Source organism: Eptesicus fuscus, chromosome 22 (assembly GCF_027574615.1).
Source record: "Eptesicus fuscus isolate TK198812 chromosome 22, DD_ASM_mEF_20220401, whole genome shotgun sequence".
Taxonomy (NCBI): Eukaryota; Metazoa; Chordata; class Mammalia; order Chiroptera; family Vespertilionidae; genus Eptesicus; species Eptesicus fuscus.
The window spans coordinates 13,640,529-13,661,502 of NC_072494.1; the positions used below are offsets into that span (position 1 = coordinate 13,640,529).

General features: G+C 40.6%; 1 protein-coding gene across 4 annotated transcripts; it reads right to left on the minus strand.

Annotated features, from left to right (window-relative positions):
- Positions 1–247: 247 nt before the first annotated feature.
- On the minus strand, positions 248–20,586 carry GABPB2 (GA binding protein transcription factor subunit beta 2). 4 transcript variants are annotated; one of them, XM_028131705.2, is made up of 9 exons: positions 20,432–20,586; positions 17,439–17,578; positions 14,170–14,337; positions 13,449–13,643; positions 10,716–10,854; positions 5,484–5,600; positions 3,468–3,653; positions 1,677–1,810; positions 248–1,528 (listed from the first exon to the last, which is right to left on the minus strand). In XM_028131705.2, the coding sequence occupies exons 2-9, from the start codon at positions 17,544–17,546 to the stop codon at positions 1,229–1,231; spliced, it is 1,347 nt and encodes a 448-aa protein (XP_027987506.2). In that variant the 5' UTR covers positions 17,547–17,578; positions 20,432–20,586; the 3' UTR covers positions 248–1,228. The 4 variants fall into 4 exon arrangements, with proteins under 4 accessions (XP_027987506.2, XP_027987509.2, XP_027987508.2 ...); XM_028131708.2 differs by lacking the exon at positions 14,170–14,337; XM_028131707.2 differs by lacking the exon at positions 5,484–5,600.
- Between the last annotated feature and the right edge of the window lie 388 nt (positions 20,587–20,974).

The following is a 20,974-nucleotide window of genomic DNA, read 5'->3' on the forward strand; positions in this document are numbered from 1 at the left end:
TTCAAAAGTGTCTAGGCAGAGGGAGCAGGCATAGTGGGAGAGAAGGGAGTAAGGCAGATGAAGCATCTAGCCAGCATCTTTGGTTCCGTACTCTAGGCACCGATAGTTCTTACTCCCTTTGCCAGCCCACACTGAGCACCTATAAGGCACAAAAGCTCTCCATAAGGTTCTACCTTAAGGAAACAGGGCAATCTACTCATCCCAAATCAAATGGCAACAAAACAACACAACATCCTCAACATTCGTCTCTCTCTCCCCTTTCTTTTATTGCATATAAGAGGATACCATGTAAGCGCTACAGAAAGGCACATTTAGAAAACTCAACAAAACTTTATAAAATTAAAGGATTGCTATTAAAGCTTGATATTACATAAATAAATGTTTGGAAGCAAGTTGTTCTAACAACAGACTATCATCCTGATTGCAATTTTGTAAAATCCAGCCAGAGCAAAGTTTGTATCTCAACACCAGATTGCTTCATAACCCCAACGAGCCTCTTTCTGGCCACTTTCCAGCATTGTGAAGCACAGCCTGGAGGGTTTTGGATTTATATACACTTCTTCACATGAACGACTTTTCCTTCCAGTTTTAAAAAATTATATTTCAGTTTCTTAAACTGGCAGCTGAGCTATGGACACACAATGAATTTAGTCAGGCAATCACAAATTCTTTTCAGTGAAATTAACTGAATAGTGGGGATCGTTTGCTCCTTTGGAAGTGGAATATATTCCTTTCTCTTCCCCAAAGCTGGCTCCTAACCTCCCTCCAAATTAGTTTTCTTCTGTAACAGACATACATCATAAATCTAAGGCAAATTTTCAGGTCACTTGATGGCGCAAGTATTAAAGGATCTGGGTGGGTCCATATTAGGAATGTTACCTTAGAAAAATCTTTTGACAGAAAGTACTAGTAAAGTCTTTTGATAAAAAGTCAGTTATTTCAACAACCAACCAACTTACAACATGCAGCATTCTTTTACCTCTATGCTTAAAGCAATGATGTAAGCTGGGAAATTTGGTCCTTATTTTTTGGGCCTCTCAAAAGAAGTGTTCCCTAAATTTGGCTTTGATTTTTCCAGTTGCATAGAGAGCCTTCCTGAGCCCAAGCATTATACCCTGTTATAGTTTTCTTCTTAAGAAAATTCTTAATTTTTAAACAAGGTTTGTCCTCTGTTTTCTTTTAAAAAGAGGAAGAAAGTGGACATAGTACAAATTGTGGCCCTTGTACGTTAAGATGAAACAGTTTCTATGGAAACTCCACGATGAGGCTCTGTGGTCCCTCCTGCCCCAGTCACTTCCATCTCTCTCTCTTCCATCTCCCCCTCTGTGACTACTACAGCATCTACCTCAGCCACCTCTTCAACCATGGTGAAATCAACTCCATTGGGCTGCTGTCGGGCCATGGCCTCCAGCTTGAGGCGGTACTGTTCTGCCTCCTGCTCTTTCTTGAGGAGCTGGTGTCGGTATTCCTGGGCTCTTCGATTGGCCTCCTGGAGCTGCTGCTGCAGTAGCTCTCTTTCAGTGCCTTCCTGTGAAAGTAAACCACATCACCACCCGCTCAGAATTCCGGATCACAGAGTGTCCAGAGAGCACACAAAAATAAAAGGGTTCAGGCCTTACAAGTTTTGGCTTTTGATTCTTTCCCTTCTCTTCTCTCCACACTGCTGAAAACATTACCTTGTTTTCCTCCACACTGTGTGTCATCTCTTCTACCCTTGGTTTCTTAGTCAATGGCAACTTCTCTACTTCCTCCTCCTCTTCTTCTTCAATGATAGTCTCCTCTGCAACCTGACCAGCAGGTACAGTTAGAACTACAAGCCAAAGGACACCAATTGAAGGTGATGAATACATTGTAAAACAAAGAGGTTTTGCTTGTTTCAAATTAGAAAATAAACTGAAATATATTCTCTGATATCTTATTTTTCATACGCCTTTGGCTTTTAGAATCAGCAGGTAAATCATGGCCCTGCAGAGAGAAACAGAAAGGATAGAGAGGCACTAAGAAGGTCTGAAAGGAAAGGTAAAGATGGACAGGTGTGGAAGCCATGCAGTTAAGACCCAGGTCTGAGACTCTTATATAAAGATGTCAGGAACTATGACCAATTCGCTTATAATTCTGTAGGAATAACTTGTCTAAAGAAGGCCTGATGTCTTCACAGAATTTTTTTTTTATTAATCCTCACCTGAGGATATTTTTTACATTGATTTTTAATGAGAGTGGAAGCGAGGGGGAGAGACAGAGAGAGAGAAAGAGAAACATTAATATGAGAGAGATGCATCAATTGGTTGCCTCCTGCATATGCCCCGACTGGGGCCGGAGATTGAGCCTGCAACTGAGGTACATGCCCTTGACCGGAATCGAACCTGGGACCCTTCAGTCCACGGGCCGATGCTCCAATCCCTGAGCAACACTGACCAGGGCATCCCCATGACTATTTTGTAACTACCAATTTGTGTTTCTTAGTCCCTTCACTTCTTTCACCAGTCCCCCAACCCTGCTCCCCTCTGGCAACCACCAGTTCAGCTCCCCTCTGGCTGGGAAGCACACTTGCCCTTTCTACTGAAGACTAAAGATTGCAATTCGCTGGCTAGAGCTGAAACACTGAAAAGGAGTAGAGAAGCAGATTGGCACAGAGTGGAGCAGATCAGAGATGCCTAGCTGGAGAGAGGGCTGGCCATGGGGCTGCCTCACAACTGTGCTGATTTCACAGCATTGCTGTATCAGAACTGAGCTGTTCCATAGCCGTGCTGTTTTCACAGCCATGCAGTATCACCACTGAGTTTTTTGCACTGAATAAAGTTTCCTTCTTCACTGCATCCCAAGTTGAGGATTCCTGTTGGTGATGAATTGGCTCCAACAACCATCATGTGACAACATAATATTATAATGGTATCTCAGTGCAGTATTTATTTGCATTTCTTATACAGATGAAGTAGGCTTAACATATTTCCATATTTTTAAGAACCATCAGTATTTTCTTTTCTGTGAGCTACTGGTTCATATTATTTGCTCTTTCTACCAGATTACGGTTTTTACTTACAAATTTTATTATATATTAGAGAAATTCGCCTTTGCCAGCCTGGTTTCTGTTTCTTTTTTTGGAGCTTCTTTGCCCCATCTGGCACCTGACATTCTCCCATTCCTACTACTTGCCTTAATACCTCATTTTTAGAGGAAAATTGAGTGTCTAAAATACCATTCTTTTTTTTTAAATCCTCACCTGAGGATATTTTTTCCATTGATTTTTAGAGAGTGGAAGAGAGAGGGAAATATCAATGTGAGAAAAACACATCGATTGGTTGCTTCCTGCATGAGTCCTGACCAGGGTCCAGGCCAGAGAGGAGACTGCAACCAAGGTATGTGCCCTTAACTGGAATCAAACCACAGGCCGACACTCTATCCACTGAGCCAATCTGACTGGGGCTAAAATATCTTTTCATAAACAACTGTCTAATGGGATAACTCACCTTGCTGTCCATCTTGCACAGTTACAATAAATGGCTGGCCAATGCCTCCAGCAGGGATTGCAGTTTGGATATTACCCAGAGGCACTCCGTCGGTCACTATGGTGATCACCCTCTGGCCTCCACTCCCCACCACTTGCTGGATTGATGAGTCAACAGAATTTCCTTCTATGATTTCCTCTGAATTAGCTAAAGATGACAAAAGTAAATTTAAAATTTTAGCTCTTTAAAAAATCTAAGTATAGCAATTTCAGCCTCCTTGAAATTGATAATATTGAGTATAGGAAAACTAGAAAAAAAAAACAGATTTAGCAATACACAAAAGCAAGCTCTGACAATGCTAAGTCGGAGGAGAAAAGAAATACAGAATGCATTAAACATATTTTCTAAAATGTCTTCATTGAGATGTTAATAGCGTTCACTAAAGATGGGTTCTATGTACTAATATATTCTCAAAATTCTGGTTTAAATATGTTTAGACTTTTTTGTTTGTTTTGTGGGAAGTATCAGAGACCCCAACAAGCTAATGAGCACTGGGATTCTCCAATATGGGATAAGATATGCTAAGTTTCCCCAACATATTTGATCTTAAAACTCTTTTTTTCCCCCCCAGGAAGTATCTTGAAAGTCTAACTCTATGAAGCTTAGAAAAATAACTATAAATTAGAGTAAATCTATTTCTAGAAGGAAACAGAGACATTTAATAGTGAATTAACAATATGTTAAGTAGTCAGATCATTTAAACAAACAAAAATGAGAGGTGGCTTCTTCTATCTGACAGATCAATAATATTGATAGCAACTAACACTGACTCCTTACTATGTACCAGAACCTTCCTAAGAAGTTTACATGTATTACATTGGGTCAAGATTTTAAGTTGCTTAGTCAATGTCCCCAATAACTATTAGGGGAAACAGTTCCTGCCACAATGGAATTCCTCTATCTAAAGAATCACAAGTAGAACTTTGCAATAAGTGGGGTATGGACTATCCACAGGAGCATATTCATGTAATTCAATGGAAATAAAGCATTCATACCCCTTAGAAACAAGAACAGTTAAATGTTAATAGATGAAAGGCCTTGATAGATAATCTAATCTAACAATCCTGCTAGAAACAAGGAAACTGAGACCTGAAAAGGGGATTTATTCAAGATCAAAGAAAACAAGCACAAATTTAATATATTGTTCTCCTTCTGCCATGGTGCTCACCCATACACATCTGAGTAGAGATCTTTTCGACTGCTGCCAGTTGGAAAAACAGGATTGGAAGAATGTTCTCACTACCCAAATGTCAATGGCAGAAAGAAATCAGAACAAACTGCTTTCATTTTGGATGGAGCGCTCTGTAGAGGGTTCCAGAAAGACTCCCAAATGACTATTTCGCCATACCTATAACTATCTGCCTCTACCTACACAAAGCCCTCAGCCTTTTCCCAATAGACCACTATCTCTAACCAGCTGACTTGAAATTCTTTTGTTTTAACTAGCAGAAGAGCACTATATAGCATGTATTTGCCCAATTCCATTGGAAATACCAAAATAACATCTCCAGGGGAAGAAAACCCAAGCCAACCTGAAATACAGAGGATATGACAGTGAGAGAGGCCATCCCATGCATATTGATGCTTTAATATAATACAAGATACCTAGGCTGCTGCTATTTTGAATCATTCTATGATAGCATCAGTCACACCATAACATAGAGTATTTCCAGAAAGTCTGCTAATATAAGACTAAATATTTCAATCTGAAGCAACTGGAGTCAGAGAAAACAAACTTCAAACTGCAAAAAATAAAAAAATAAAAAAATAAAGGAATAATTTAGTCATTCTCTGATAAGATCCAGCTGTCTGATTATAGCACTTAGTGATTTTTCTTTCTGATGCTCCGTGACTCTACATCCTTTTTCCTAGCTGTCTCTAACCATAATTCTTTATTATTTCACACAAAAGAAATCTGCTGGAGAGTTAAAAACAAAAGAAAAATGGTGATTCAACCAGCAGCTATCCCTTACCTACCTGTGGCTCTGTGTGAGTTGGAGAGGGGAGCTGATGCCTCAGCAAGAGCTGCAAGGGTGGCCAACACTGAGGTGGTGGAATTTGAGAAGTGTACTGTTGAGGAGGCATGGGGGTCACCTATTTCAGTAAAAAAGGCAAATGAGGTCCAGCAAAGAGAATAAAATTGAGATGAACTAAAATGAATTGAGATGCCTTATTAAATCAAAACCTCAGCTTTTCGCTTGGTTTGTGTAGCTCAGTGGTTCAGCGTTGATCCATGAACCAGGAGATCACGGTTTGATTCCACATCAGGGCACATGCCCGGGTTGTGGGCTTCATCCCCAGTAGAGGTTGTGCAGGAGGCAGCCAATTGATGATGTTTTTCTCTCACTGATGTTTCTATCTCTCTATCCTTCTCCCTTCCTCTCTTTCTAAAAATAAATAAAAACATATATTTTTTAAAATAAAAGCATTAAAGCCCTATCTGGTTTGGCTCAGTGGATAGAGCATTGTCCTACAGACTGAAGGGCTCCAGGTTCGATTCCAGTCAAAGGCACGTACCTCAGTTGCAGGCTGAATCCCCCACCCTGGTCAGGACTTGTGTGGGAGGCAACCAATCAATGTGTCTCGCACATGGATATTTCTCTGTGCCTCTCCCCCTCCTTTCCACTCTCTCTAAAAATCACTGGGAAAATATCCTTGGGTGAGGATTAACAAAAACAAACAAACAAAAAAGAAGCATTAAAAAAACCCGTTATTTGTAAAATATTTAAAAATACTTGAAACTCTTATATAACACTCTTTATAATAAATCCTCCCACAGAGTAAAGAATCTTCTTCTGATATGATTACTCTAGGTAACCTAACTTAGTCATAAATTTTAGAAGAATTTCCTTTAAAAGGTAGATTACTTATATAATACTCCTCATAGCTGCAAACTATCGTAAAGCTTTTGGATGATGACTGTGGGAGTGGAGCTAAAGGTAGAGATAGTGATGATATCTCTAAAATACTCAGGGAACCAAATGGTTTGGGCAGAACACAGTGCTTGACCTCCAAAAAGGAGCTTATGTCTATTTAATTATTTCTTGCAGAGCAAGATCCAGCCTTTTCTCTATTTTTTCTTAGTTCATGCTTTTCTCATCATTCAGCCTATCATAACAAATGCTGGCTTAAGAACTAACAAATGGTCTGGCTGGTGTGGCTTGGTGATTGAATGTCAACCGATGAACCCAGTGGGGGGGTGCAGGAGACAGCCGATGATGATTCTATCTCATCATTGACGTTTCTATCTCTCTCTCCCTCTCTGATATATATACACAAATGATCAAAACAAAAAACTAACAAATGAGCCCTAGCCGGTTTGGATCAGTGAATAGAGCGTCGGCCTGCGGACTGAAGGGTGCAGGGTTCAATTCTGGTCAAGCGCACATGCCCAGGTTGCACTCGAACCCCAGTAGGGGGTGTGCAGGAGGCAGCCGATCAGTGGTTCTCTCTCATCGTTGATATTTCTCTCTCTCTCCCCCTCCCCCTTCTCTGAAATCAATTAAAAAATACGTATGTGTGTGTGTGTATATATACATATATGTGTATGTGTGTGTGTGTGTGTGTGTGTGTATATATATATATATATATAAAACATGAAAAAAATAAGGTACAAGTGATTTTTAAATATATGTACATTTGTACATTCATGGAAGTTGGATTATATGTGACAGTAACTCACTAGCAATAAAAAACAAGGCCACAATTAAAACACAGACACGTGTGGGTGCAAACACACACACACACACACACACACACACACACGCCACCCAACTACAGAATAGCTGTATAGAACTGTTTCATAAGAAAAGCATTATATATGATTATTCCAACCTAAGGTTACTCTCTCCTTAAGAAAAAAAATCCTCACCCAAGGATATGTGTTTTTTATTGATCTTTAGAGAAAGAGAGAGAGAAAAACATGGATGTGAGAGAAAAACATCAATAGGTTGCCTCCTGTACTGGTGATAGAACTGCAACCTAGGTATGTACCCTGACTGGGAATCAAACCTGTAACCTTTTGGTGTGTGGGACGATGCTCCAACTAACTGAGCCACCAGGCCAGGATGGTAGTCTACCTTTAATTCAATAAAAATGAGTATTTGTGAAAAATCAGGTTTAATGTTCTGACATACACAGTTGAAATGGAAAAGAAATAATTCAAATGACCTTTAGCCTTATCTCAGGGAGTTCTAGGAAAATAAAGTAGTTTATTGTTTAATAATGTTAATTGTTTCCTTTTCCTCAATATTAGACACAACATCAAATAAAGTAAAATGTGCACAGATACTATTGTTTTTGGAAGAGAAATGTTATTATCAGTGCCAATTCTTGTTACCTATTCAAAATGTGACATATAAATAAACTCTTCAGACCAGGATTTAGGGGAGTGTGCTATGGTGGCTCAGTTAGTTGGAGCATCGTCCCACACACCAAAAGGTTACAGGTTTGATTCCCCGTCAGGGTACATACCTAGGTTGCAGTTCTATCACCAGTACAGGAGGCAACCTATTGATGTTTAGACAATCTCAGTAAGTTAGTGAAAACTAGATCCAGAAAAACTAAGTAATTTGCCCAAGGTCATGCAGCTAGTGAATATCAGAGCCCTGATTAAAATCTAATTCCATTAGATTCCGAGCCTGTACTCTTTATGAACCAATTTAAAGCTATTTATATTTGACTTTGGAGTACATCTTGTGATTCTACAGAAACAGGAAATTCATCTTCATAACTCTGTTTTGTCTTGATTAATGCTTAAATTAGTCTGCCCTCCTAAATCACTGCAGTTTGTTGGTAGCACTCATGATGACACATAACTTTAGTCACAAATGGAAAACTGAAAGCAAACTTTGTAATCTGGATTTTTAAAAAATATATTTTTATGGAGTTCAGAGAGGAAGGAAAAGGGAGAGAGCGATAGAAACATCAATGATGAGAGAGAATCATTGATCGGCTGGCCCCTGTACACCCCACAGAGGATCTAGCCCGCAACCTGGGCACTGTGCCCTGACTGGGAATCAAACAGTGGTCTCCAGTTGGGCTGTCATCTGGATTTTGGTATCAAAAACATCTATCAATATGATACTCCTAGGATACTATCAGTTAATTCTTAAAAATATTACGGGATGAAAAAGAACATGTTACTTGTTGATGGGAAATAAGAAGTCCACCCACCATTCAGGTAAAGAAAATCCTTTAGCCCAGCTGAATAACACAACCTGAATATGTCTAATAACTTTTCTTTTATCTGTACTGATTAAGCACCAAGTAGGCCAGTCCCCTAAAGGGGAGAGCTAGGTAGAACTGCTTCATGGTTAAGATGACATCAGAGAGATCAGCTTTATTATGCGATAGTTTAGCAATTTCGATTTGCAGTTGTCAACATATGGAAGAGAGAAAGAAGAGCAGTTTGTCAAAAGCAACATGATAAAACTGATATAAGCCTATGGGAGTCAAGTCTAAGACTCTCTATCCTGATTTGCTTATCATTCCAAATCAGGGTCTGAAGAATTTCAGTAGTTAGACTAAAGATCAACTCTAGCTCTTTTCACGTTTGTGAACATGCAACATTCTTGGCTTCTAAAGACTTATGGATTATAAAAGCTCTTGTTCTAATCAGTGTGGCCTTAACCACTACAAATCCAAAAGGCTGTGAATGTTCTGATTACATGTATATGTATATTTAAGCTAAACATTTTTAATCATTTAGCTGAAAGCAAGGTGATATTAAATAAGTTGATGAGCTATCAAATGAAGGTCACCACTGCCCCCTTGTGGGCAGGACGGAGTCCATCTTTACTGAGAAGTTATTTTCACTTACCACTAGCTATTACTGAGGCCCTGCTATAAAATGGATCCTGGCCGGCCAGCTGACCTATGAACTAGGAGGTCATGGTTCAATTCTCCGTCAAGCCATGTGCCCTGGTTTTGGGCTCCATCCCCAGTGTAGGGCGTGCAGGAGGCAGCCAATCAATGATTCTCTCTCATCATTGATGTTTCTCTCTCCCTCTACCTTCCTCTCTTAAATTAATTTTATATATATATAATATAGCCCTAGCTGGTTTGGGTCAGTGGATAGAGTATGGACCTGTGGACTGAAGGGTCCCAGGTTCGATTCCAGTCAAGGGCACATGCCCACCCAGGTTGCGGGCTCGATCCCCAGTGGGGAGCGTGCAGGAGCCAGCCAATCAATAATTCTCTCTCATCACTGATGTTTCTCTCTCTCCCTCTTTCTTCCTCTCTGAAATTAATAAAAATATATTTAAATAAATAAAATGGATCCTTAAATACAAAATATCGAAGTCTCACAACCTCATAAAGTAGACATTATTATATGTAAAGAAGGCTTAGAGAAGTAGTTTTCCTACAGTGAAGCATCTAGTTAATTAATAATTCAATATCTGAATGCAGATCTGAATGCACAATTCTATATTTATTGTATATATGCTCTACTTTACCATCCTGTCTCTCAGTAATAACACTTCATTCAACATCTTCCTTAGATATTAAACTTAAGTAGGAATACAGTTGTACAGTTGCTTATTTTTAAATGAAAGTCAGAAACAAAAAAAAGACAAGAGTCAGCTGGAAAACTTATTTAAATGAGGACACAAGTGCCTCTGTTGTCAAAACAAATATTTGTAAAGAGATATTGAAAATAAGGTCAGTTTTCTTCCTTTTTAGATAGATGTTTTCGTTAAAAATATACAGGTTTCAAAAGGTCAACACCAAATGTTTTGTTATTTTGTTGTTATATATGTTCTCAAGAACAAATCAAGACTCTTATACTTTATTCAAATAACCACATGTACCTCTTTTATATCAGCATTCCAACAACCACTTATGTTTCTTCTGCTGTATTTGTTCATGTTTTGGATTATGAATATTTAACTATCTTCCTTAGTAGTACTATATTGAAGCACCCCTATATTTTCATTTTTGGGGTCAGGTATAACCCTTCAACAGATTAATGTGTAGAATATTTTACTTTTAACACAATAAGCACTCAGATATAACCCCTATGTATGACCTTCCCTTCCCTCAGAAAGAATAAATACATTAGCTTTAAAATCGATTATAAATTCTTTATTTTGGGAACATTTTAATAAAGGTGTGGGTATCAGAGAGGGTATCTATTCATCTCATAGGAAAACCTGGGGTTCTGTTCATTTTAAGTCTAAAATAAATGCCATGTTATCAGAATATTACCTGAGGTGGTTTTGGTGTTGGTTGAAGAAACAAGGCTAGCGAGGTTGACAACTTCTCCTGACGTGAAGATAAATGGGGTAGCCACAGTCACGGGGTTGGCTCTTTCAGGATTAGCATTCACCTGATTCTGCATTGCTTCCTATAAAACAAAGTGGGTATTTTAAAGTCAGAACACTTATTAACCTTAGTTATACAGTTACTGAAGAGCCAATCCTCACCCCCAATGCTCTATCAAGCAGAACTAGTTCTAGCACACAATGTCCCAGGGAGCTCAGAGTTCTCATTAAGACCACTGTTTATTTTTTGTTTTCTGACAAGGAAAACAGAAATGCTAGGTTGCTTTCTCAAGCTTATATCTACTTTAGAAAACAAGGTGTATTATGTGCAAAAACTTCTACACAATTCACTTAACCTCTCTGGATCTTGTATTTTTATTTGAAAAATAAGGGGTGTGGCCTAAAAAGTAATTTCCAGCACTAATATTCTATGATCAATTATCTACAAGTCAATGTGCTAGCAGGAGATCCCTACAGAGAATCTATGGAGAAGAATATTCTCCAGAGTTTTATCCAACAACTTGTTCCATTCTGCCCTGGAGAATTCCTCAGAGAATATGTAACAAGCAAATAAATGAGTGCCAGATTTTAGAGTCTAGTTTCATATGCTGCACTTTTGTTTCCAGGAATGTCAGCACAATTTCAGTGAAAAGAAACTTATCTTTATTTTATTCCTTTTTTACTTTCAGAAGCAGTTTTTTTTTTTGTACTAACCAACATGTTCACTACTTAAAAAGTCCCAATTATGAAAGGTCTCTAAACAAGGAATTGAAAGTTGAAGAGGATAACCAGTCTACAGGGAACCATCTGTAAGAAACAACAAATAAATAAACAAGCCACTGAAAATGCAGCAGAAATGTCTATCTATTTTTTCATATATAATTATCCCCTTGACTAAGAGCTTCAGCTTAAAACAGATTATCAGTTCTCTGGTCACTGTTAAATCCCTTCTTGAATATGCCTCTTCTTCCATCCTCCACTATTATTCCTTAACTCAAGCCCTCTTGGCTCTTGCCTGGCCAAATGAAAGTCACTATATGGTTCTTTAGCATTAAATCTTCTCTCACCCATCTCACCACACTCCAGATAATTATCTTTTTCTTTTTTTTTAAGATGGCGGTGTAGCACAGTTGGTTGGAGCATGATCTTGTGCACCAGAAGGTAGTGAGTTCAATTCCTGGTCAGGGCACATATATAGGTTGCGGTTTGGTCCCCAGTCAGAGTGCATATGGGAGGCAACTGATCAATGTTTCTCTCTCTCTCTCTCCCTCCCTCCCTCCTTTAAAAAAAAAAGTCTGATATCAATCCTATATTTTAAAAATTCTATTGGATCCCCATTACCAAAATAGTCCACAGTCCTTTGTATGCCATGTAACACCCCTTACATTGAGAACCCAGCTCCCAAACTCTCAAACCCTAGCTCCCAAACTCCACTTCCCTTGACCAGTCTGTAGTCACAGAACTACTTACTCTTCCCTGAATATTCCATGTCCTTTCATACCTTTATGTCTTTAATTTGCTTTTTCTAGCCTAGAATATCATTTTCTCACTTCTCTTCCCATTTGTCTCTCAAAACTCAGTTCAGATTCTATATCCACTTTAACTCTTGCCTTAAGCATCATTAACACTCCCTATTCTGTGCTCCTGTAATAGCTGGTAGAGCCCTAGCCGGTTTGGCTCAGTGGAAGGGTCCCAGGTTCGATTCCGGTCAAGGGCACATGCCTAGGTTTCGGATTCGGTCCAACATGCAGGAGGCAGCCAATCAATGTTTTCCTCTCATCACTGATGTTTCTATCTCTCTCTCTCCCCTTCCTCTCTGAAATCAATAAAAATATATTTTAAAAAGTAGTTGGTAGATATCTGTTTATCACCAGAGTATTGTAATGCTTTATTTTTTGTCTAACCTTCATCATACTAAACACCCCAAGGGCAGGCCCATGTCCTATTAATCTTTATATTCCTAATCCTGTTATTTCCTGATATACAAGTGCTGGCTTAAGAAATTAATGGGTAGAACCATCACAGGTAACTTTTTTTTTATCCTCATCAGAGGACATGCTGAGAGAGAGAGAGAGAGAGAATGAATATGAATCATCGATGTAAGGGAGAAACATCAATAGGTTGCCTTCCGTACATGACATGACTAGGGATCGAACCCGCAACCCAGGCACGTGTCTTTGACTGGGAATCAAACTGGCAACTTTTCGGTGCGTGGGCAATGCTCAACAAACTGAGCCATTCTGGCCGGGCAGCTAACTTTTAATTCTGAGATGGCTTCCTTTAATTCCGAGATGACTTGATGGTCTTCAGAGCTATGTACTGTCTCACATCAGTTGATGTACATTCAGAAAACATAAAGAGGCTTTTAATGTAGTCCCAAGTCAATTTTAATGAGAAAAAAAATTTTTTCATGGAAAAAAAAATCATTCTAAAGCCAAGTAAATCTTGTTTTTGTATTGGCCACCAACAATGTTATTCAATCTCAATGAATAATTCAGGACTTTATAGAATTTTATATATATATATATGTATTTAAATATACTAATGACACTGAATCACAAAACTAAGGCATATTAGTACTTCTTTGATAAGATAGGGAAAATTCTGTTTTGATTCAGCTCCTCTAATAAATCCTTAACTTCAAGTATACTCTGGGGATTAAAAAAAACACACAGACCTGAAGAATGACCAGAATCTCAGCATTGTTCTTCTCCAGGGCTATGTCAAAGGCAGATTTATCAAACTTGCTGAAAGCATGGACATCAGCTCCATATTTGATAAGTAGCTCTACAACATCGCGATGGTGGTATTCTGTGGCCCAATGCAAAGCTGTCATCTTCAGCATATCCTTGGCATTCACATCTGCACCATTCTGTCATAGAAAAGTAATGTTTTCATATAGACACTGGTTACAACAGCACAGGTGCAAGATCTCATCAACAATACAGAGACTTTCCATAGGTTACACATATTTAGGTCACCTTTAAGAAATATCAAAGGGAAAAACATTTCTCAAATTATCCTGATGCTGACAGACATAATGCCTTCCATGAGTGGTTCTTCTAAGGACATCACTGGGAAATTATAGTAGAAAGGAAAGGAAGGGGAAAAGAACAGATTTTTGTTGCATTTATTAACAGAGCTGAGTGAAAAAAACAGGCATAAGTGCAGAGAACACCTGCAGAAAGGAATGAAGAAAAACCAACAAAGTCTGTTTAGTTTTCAAAAGATTAGAATACAAAATATTCATAGTCATGATTACTCTTGAAAGAGAGATAATTCATTGCTATAAACTGTCCTCAACTTGATCTTTCCCAACCTAGTTTCCTGCCACTGGTTTAAGGAAGGAAGGTGGGTGTCCTTTTTACCATATAGACCCGCCACTATTCTTGCTTTACCCTAACAAGCAGTTCCACGATGTGTGCATGTCCATCAGCTGCAGCCATGTGCAAGGGGGTCCTGTCCACTTTGGTTCGGGCATCCCTGCTAACGCCTGCGCGAAGGAGTACTTCTGCTGTGGAATAATGACCATACTGGGCTGCAAGGTGGAGGGGTGATGTTCCAAGCTGTGGGAAAATAATACTCATTGAGTATCAGCTGCGTGCAGACTCCTAAATCATTACTGGAGAGATACAAATGAACAAGAGGTGAGTTTTATGGTTCCTGCCCGTGGAAAGAGGGTATCTGGTTGGGTAGACAGAACTGAAGAAGTGAATTAAAAAAATATATACTAATAGGGGTATAAATATACCATCAATTAAATAAGCGCTAAATAGAATGGATTTAAGTCAGATGGATTTATCATGTAAGATTCCCTAAAGGACATGATTTTAAACAGGGCTTGGACAGACAAGAGGATTCTGAGTCAGGGGTAAAGTTTCAAAACAATTTCTAGGCAAAGGGCAGAGACTAGAAAGTTGCATGTAGATCTTGGGGTGCTAATTTAATTGCTTGTAACAGAAGTTTGTTAGCACAGTAAAGCAAGGCAAAAAGACTGATGAGATTAAGAGGCAATAAAAATTTAGCAACTAAGCCTAGCCGGCGAGGCTCAGCAGTTGAGCGTCGATCTAATAACTAGGTGGTCACGGTTTGATTCCTGGTCAAGGCACATTCCTGGGTTTTGAGCTCAATTCCCAGTGTTGGGCATGCAAGAGGCAGCAAATCGATGATTCTCTCTCATCACTGATGTTTCTTTTCTTTTTTAAAAAAATATTTTCTTATTGATTTCAGAGAGGGCGGGAAAGGAAGTGAGAGCTAGGAACATCAATGATGAGAGGGAATCACTGACCGGCTGCTGCTTGCACACCCGAAACCTGGGCATGTGCCTTTGACTGGAATCGAACCCAGGACCCTTCAGTCGCAGGCCTATGCTCTATCCATTGTGCCAAACCAGCTAGGGCTCATCACTGATATTTCTCTCTCTCCCTCTCCCTCTCCCTACCTCTCTGAAATCAATAAAAATATATTTTAAAAATTTTTAGCAATAAGCAAGTCTATATCATCTCAAAGTAAATCTTATAAGAGTTATCAGCATCCACTTTGGCCAGAAACCTATTCTTGTCTTTGCTTTATGCTGGTTTATTTTTATTATTATTATTTTTTTTAATATACGTATTTTATTGATTTTTTTTTACAGAGAAGAAGGGAGAGGGATACAGAGTTAGAAATATCGGTGAGAGAGAAACATCAATCAGCTGCCTCCTGCACACCCCCTACTGGGGACGTGCCCACAACCAAGGTACATGCCCATTGCCTGGAATCAAACCTGGGACCCTTCAGTCCGCAGGCCGATGCTCTATCCACTGAGCCAAACCAGTTAGGGCAATGCTGGTTTATTTTTAAGCCTACTTCATTTACACTTTGTTTTTTATATATTCAGCCTCTCTGCCTGACTGGATTTAATTCACATTGCTCTTTTCAGGCCTATTTATAAAAATGCTAATCTCATGTGTTTCCTTTCTTCCTTTCAGTGAAGTGCTAAGAACCTGCTGTCCTTAGTCCCGGACAGGGTGGCTCAGTTGTTAGAGCATCTTCCTGTGTACTGTAGGGTCGTGGGCTCAGGGTACCTGGGGAAGGCAACCAATCAATGTTTCTCTTTCACATCCATGTTTTTCTCTCTCTCTCTGATCAATAAAGAAACAGATACTAGGGTGAGGATTAAGAAAAAATGAAAGAACCTGCTGGCCTCTGAAGTTATAAATTAACCACTCCAGAAAAGAGGACAGTCACTCACTGAACTGTTAAAATTAGGCAATGTTTACAAAATCTATGGATGCTAAGGAAGCCCATATTATAATCTGGACCTGGATCTTCTAAAATTCTGCTCTCCAAGCTGGTTGTCTAGGATCATAAAATTACATCTTCCTCTTTTTTTTTTAATTGATTTCAGAGAGAAAGGGAGAGGGAGAGAGATATGGAAACATCAATGACGAGAGAGAATCATTGATCAGCAGTCTCTTGCACACCTCCCAGCTGAGGATCGAGCCTGCAACCAAGGCATGTGCCCTGAAAAGGAATCAAACTGTGACCTCCTGGTTCATAGGTTGACGCTCAACCACTGAGCCACACCGACTGGGCTAAACTATTTCTTATTAATCAGGACATTGTAGAGAAAAGGAAATAAATAGTTTATTAGCTTACAAATGTTCTTTTCTTATAGTTATTTTGTTTAATTTCTAGCTAATTACAGAAGCCTATAACCCAGGCTTCTATAATTAAACAGAATTAAACTTTTGGAAAATACTCTGAAAAGCATTATAGAAAACCACAAGTATAGCCCTAACCGGTTTGGCTCAGTGGATAGAGCGTCGGCCTGCGGACTGAAAGGTCCCAGTTTCGATTCCAGTCAAGGGCAAGTACCTTGGTTGCAGGCATATCCCCAGTGGGGGGTGTGCAGGAGGCAGCTGATCGATGTTTCTCTCTCATCGATGTTTTTAGCTCTCTATCCCTCTCCCTTCCTCTCTGTAAAAAATCAATAAAATATATTTAAAAAAGAAAAAGAAAACCACAAGTATATACATTTACAATTACCATCTATACATCTATAGGAGACACTTTCAATTTGGAAAACTAAAAGAAAATGAAAACCACATATTTAGATGAGAGAAAGAAAATAAAACCCTGTGAAGAGAATGAGGCAGAAAGTAAATAAAGAAAAATCAATAAAGTCTTTTTAGCCTTTAAGAAAAAGATCGGTGCCCTGACTGGTTTGGCTCAGTGGATGGAGCGCCGGCCTGTGGACTGAAGGGTCCCAGGTTCGATTCCGGTCAAGGGCATGTACCTTGGTTGCAGGCACATCCCCAGTAGGGGGTGTGCAGGAGGCAGCCGGATCATGTTTCTCTCTCATCGATGTTTCTAACTCTCTATCCCTCTCCCTTCCTCTCTGTAAAAAATCAATAAAATATATTTAAAAAAAAAGAAAAAGAAAAAGATCGGTGCCCTGGCCAGGTAGCTCAGTTGGTTAGAGCATCGTTCTGATATGCCAAGGTCTGGTTCTGTCCCGTCAGGGCACATACAAGAATCAACCAATGAATGTGTAAATTAGTGGAACAACAAATGGATGTTTCCCCACCCCTCTCTCAAATCAACAAATAAAATTTTTTTTAAAAAAGAAAGAAAAGAGAAAAGATTGGTAAAGCACACATTGGGAATAATCAAGAGAACTAACCCAGTCTGTGGTGAATGGGGCACCATTTGCCATCAATGTCCTCACTTCATCATCTTGGCCTTTTCTTGCTGCTTCTAGCAATCTCTTCCCCAAGTCCACCAAAGACATCTTTATGCATAGGAACAGAAGTTTTCAGGAAGCTGTAACTCAAACATAAGGAGAGCTGTCTGTAAAATGTTTTCCGAAGACTTCCTGTACTTTAATATACTTTTCAAGGTGACTCTCTGGTAGGGCATTTCCTCATCATCTAACACAATCAGATATTTGGAAAAATTTCAGGCCCCAAACAACATTTCCCTCACTTTCAATCTCCAGAATAATAATAATAATGATGATAATAAGTGCAACACATCACATTACCACTTTTCTAGCTTAAGGGATCAATAAAACAGCATTTCATCCTTCTGAAATGACCATGGGTAGAAATATGCCACAGGAAAGAATGACAAATAGACAAACCAAGGTATATGGCAGACACTTTTTCAAAAATGAACAGAGTGAACCTCCCACTTCAAAGCAAACAAACGACAGTATTTATTGCCAATTATCAATTATGTCAGCTTTCAAGCAAAAATTAGAATTTGGGGAAATATACCTCCACCATGAGTAGAAGTTTACTACAAACTTTTTGATGGAATTCATGGTGATACTAATAAATGTGAACTTTTCAATACTGTGTAATAAAATGCATCAACACTTGGATAATCTGCAGAATTTGGTGAACCAATATTTTTCAAATGTCCAATGCATGTTATAAAATCATACAGGGGTAGGAAGAGAGGGAAAAAGACGGCTGAGGAGTAAGTGGAAATTACATTCACATCCTCCCAGGCCCAAATTGTAATTACAACAAAATTATAGAACCATCAACCTGAATAACCAATTGAAGACTAGCTGAACGGAAGTCTTATAACCAAGGATTTATAGAAGCCACATCAAGACTGGACTATGTGACAGAAGGGCCACAGGACAAGAGAAGCCCAGTTCCCTGAGCTGATTGTTTAAGAGAGAGCTACTCAGAAGTGTGGCACCTACATTGGACTTTGCACAATTAAATATAAACCTTGCCCTGGCTGGTGTTGTAAAATGGTTTGAGCAGCGGCCTGAACACTGGAGGGCTGCCAGTTCGATTCCAGTCACGGGCATGTACCTGGGTTGCAGGTCTGATCCCCTCACCTGGTTGGGGCACATGTGAGGCAACCAATTCATGTGATATTTCTTTCTCCTCTCTCTCTCCCTTCCTACCCCATCCTTTCCACTCTCTCTAAAAAAGAAAAAAAATCAATGGAAAAAAAAATCCTCACTGCTCTGATGAGAATTAAATTTTTTTCTTATCCCCCCCACCCACCCCCCGCAAATATATTTTTATTGATTTCAGAGAGGGAGAGAGACAGAAACATCAATGATGAGAATCATCGATCGGCTGCCTTCTGCATGCCCCCTACTGGGGGATCTAGCCGGCAACCTGGGCATGTGCCCTTGAACAGAATCTAACTGGGGCCCTTCAGTCTGCAAGCCAGAGAGCTCTATCCACTGAGGCAAACCAGCTAGGGCTTAATGTATGTTTAAAGTAACAGTATTTTGGGGGGACTCAGTGCCATTCTCCTATGTCAATGCGGGCAGTACCCACCAGATGAAAGATGTAATCTAAGAGCCCTGGCCTGTGTGGTTCAGTTGGCTGGGCGTCGTCCAGTGTACTGGGAGGCTGCCAGTTCATTCTGGTCAAGGGCACATGTCTGGATTGTGGGCTCCATCCCTGTGGGGGTTGTGCAGGAGGCAGCTGATGGATGTTACGCTCTCACATCAATGTTCATCGATGTTTCTCTCTCCCTCTCCCTTCCTCTTTCTCTAAAAATCACTGTTAAAAAAAAAAAAAAAAGATGTAAGGGAAAACATTCCCCCTTTACTGTATGTTATCTCCACTTTCCCTACATATAAAGTGAAGAAACAGAATTTGATCTAACCTGACTCTTAGGACTTTGAAGATGAATAAAACACCCACAATCCCCTCCCAAGCAAACACACAAGAGCTTTCAATGATCGTGTTTTAATAATGGGTGAAGTGCCTGAGCTCTTGACAACGAAGTACTCTACTATTAGAGAGTAATTAGAGAGTAATTAGAGAGTAATTACGTTGGTTGATATAAGAAATCGGGTGGGGATGATCTTTGTTGGCTTAAGTGAAGCTATGAGCAGAGAGAAAGCTAACTGTAAGGAGAACAGGAATTGAAGAAACCATGGTCAGAGCTCCCCCCCCCCCCTTTCTATCACACATGTCCCCAATGAGCCGCCAGCTGTGCAAACGACTGTGCAAGAGCTGGAGGCTGAGGCTCAGCTGGCTAGAGCCTCCTCCTCCCCATACACCAAGGCTGCAGGTTGGTCCCCAGGGCACATACAAGAAGCAAGCGGTGAATGCATAAATAAGTGGAACAACAAATTGATGTTTCTCTCCCTTCCTTCCTTCCTCTCTCTCTCTTAAAAAAAAAAAAAAAAAAGAACTGGAGGCGGGGCCCTTAGACTCTTGTTCAGATTAGCGTGCTCCCTAGTAATCTTCAGGCTATTGCTGGGGCCGGGAATTAGAGTCCCCGTTTTCCCCTCCACCACAAATCCTCCAGTTTCCCAGCAATGCTCCGTCTGTCAAGGGAGCCAAGGTCTCAGCTCAGGCAGCAGCCCGGCCCGGGCTCCGCGCTGCCCCCTGGTGGTCACCTCTATGGCCTTGGCTTCCCTTGGTCCAGCTCCCCAGCCCCAGGTCTTACACCCACCCCCTCCTTCACCTCCTCCCAGTCCCCTCCCCTTCCTCCCGGCAGCATCCCCTTCCTCCGCGTCCCCCTGCCCCAGGCTCCCCCGCTCCGACGAAGGGGCGCCGCTCGGTCTGCACCCACAAGTTCGGGGCTGTGCTGGGAAGCGGTGCAACTTTTCACGGCACTCGCCCGCCGGCCCTGACGCGCCCCCCATTCCCCCCCCCAGTCCACGCATCTTCTCTTCCCCCTCACCTCCTCGTCCGGGACGCCGCCGGTTGCGCTTTCGCCGAACCCGCCAGTTTGGTGCCGTCTCCTTCTCTAGTTTAGACTCCCTGTCAGTGACGGTTACTTTTTTGGCCTTTTCATATATGCATATTTTGGGGGCCTTTAACCCCCCTCGTGGAGAAATGGAGGCAACAAAATGGCGGACCCGGAAGTGGAGACTGCGGAAAATAATTTTTGGCGGAGGGATCTGTGAAGAAAAAATGACTATGGAACCTGCATTTCCATCCGAACAGAAGAAGGATGCACCTCTGAGGCCCCTTTGCTATCCACCGAAGGGCTCTTGGCGGCGAAAAAGCGTGTATCCGGGAAATCCTAGGCGGGACTATTTAGCGACGCGGAGGATTGTCGGTGACGTGTCTTACGTGCCGTATAGACCCGGCAGGGGACGGGCCCGTGGTTTGTTTTGGCGCCAAGAACCAGGCGAACCGCTAAAGAGAAAGCGGCTCTGTACCGGTCCTGCTTCTCTTTCTTTGCTTCTTGGGAGGCCAGCTCTCAGGGTGGAGAAACCTT

What these genes read in the sequence shown, in the direction of transcription:
- GABPB2 (XM_028131705.2), bottom strand. Translation starts at nt 17,546, where the DNA reads ATGTCTTTGGTGGACTTGGGGAAGAGATTGCTAGAAGCAGCAAGAAAA. An exon ending in AGATTCTGGTCATTCTTCAG is followed by an intron (nt 10,855 to 13,448) that starts GTCTGTGTGTTT and finishes TTTGTTTTATAG; the next exon opens with GAAGCAATGCAGAATCAGGT. An exon ending in ACAGTGTGGAGGAAAACAAG is followed by an intron (nt 1,529 to 1,676) that starts GTAATGTTTTCA and finishes TTACTTTCACAG; the next exon opens with GAAGGCACTGAAAGAGAGCT.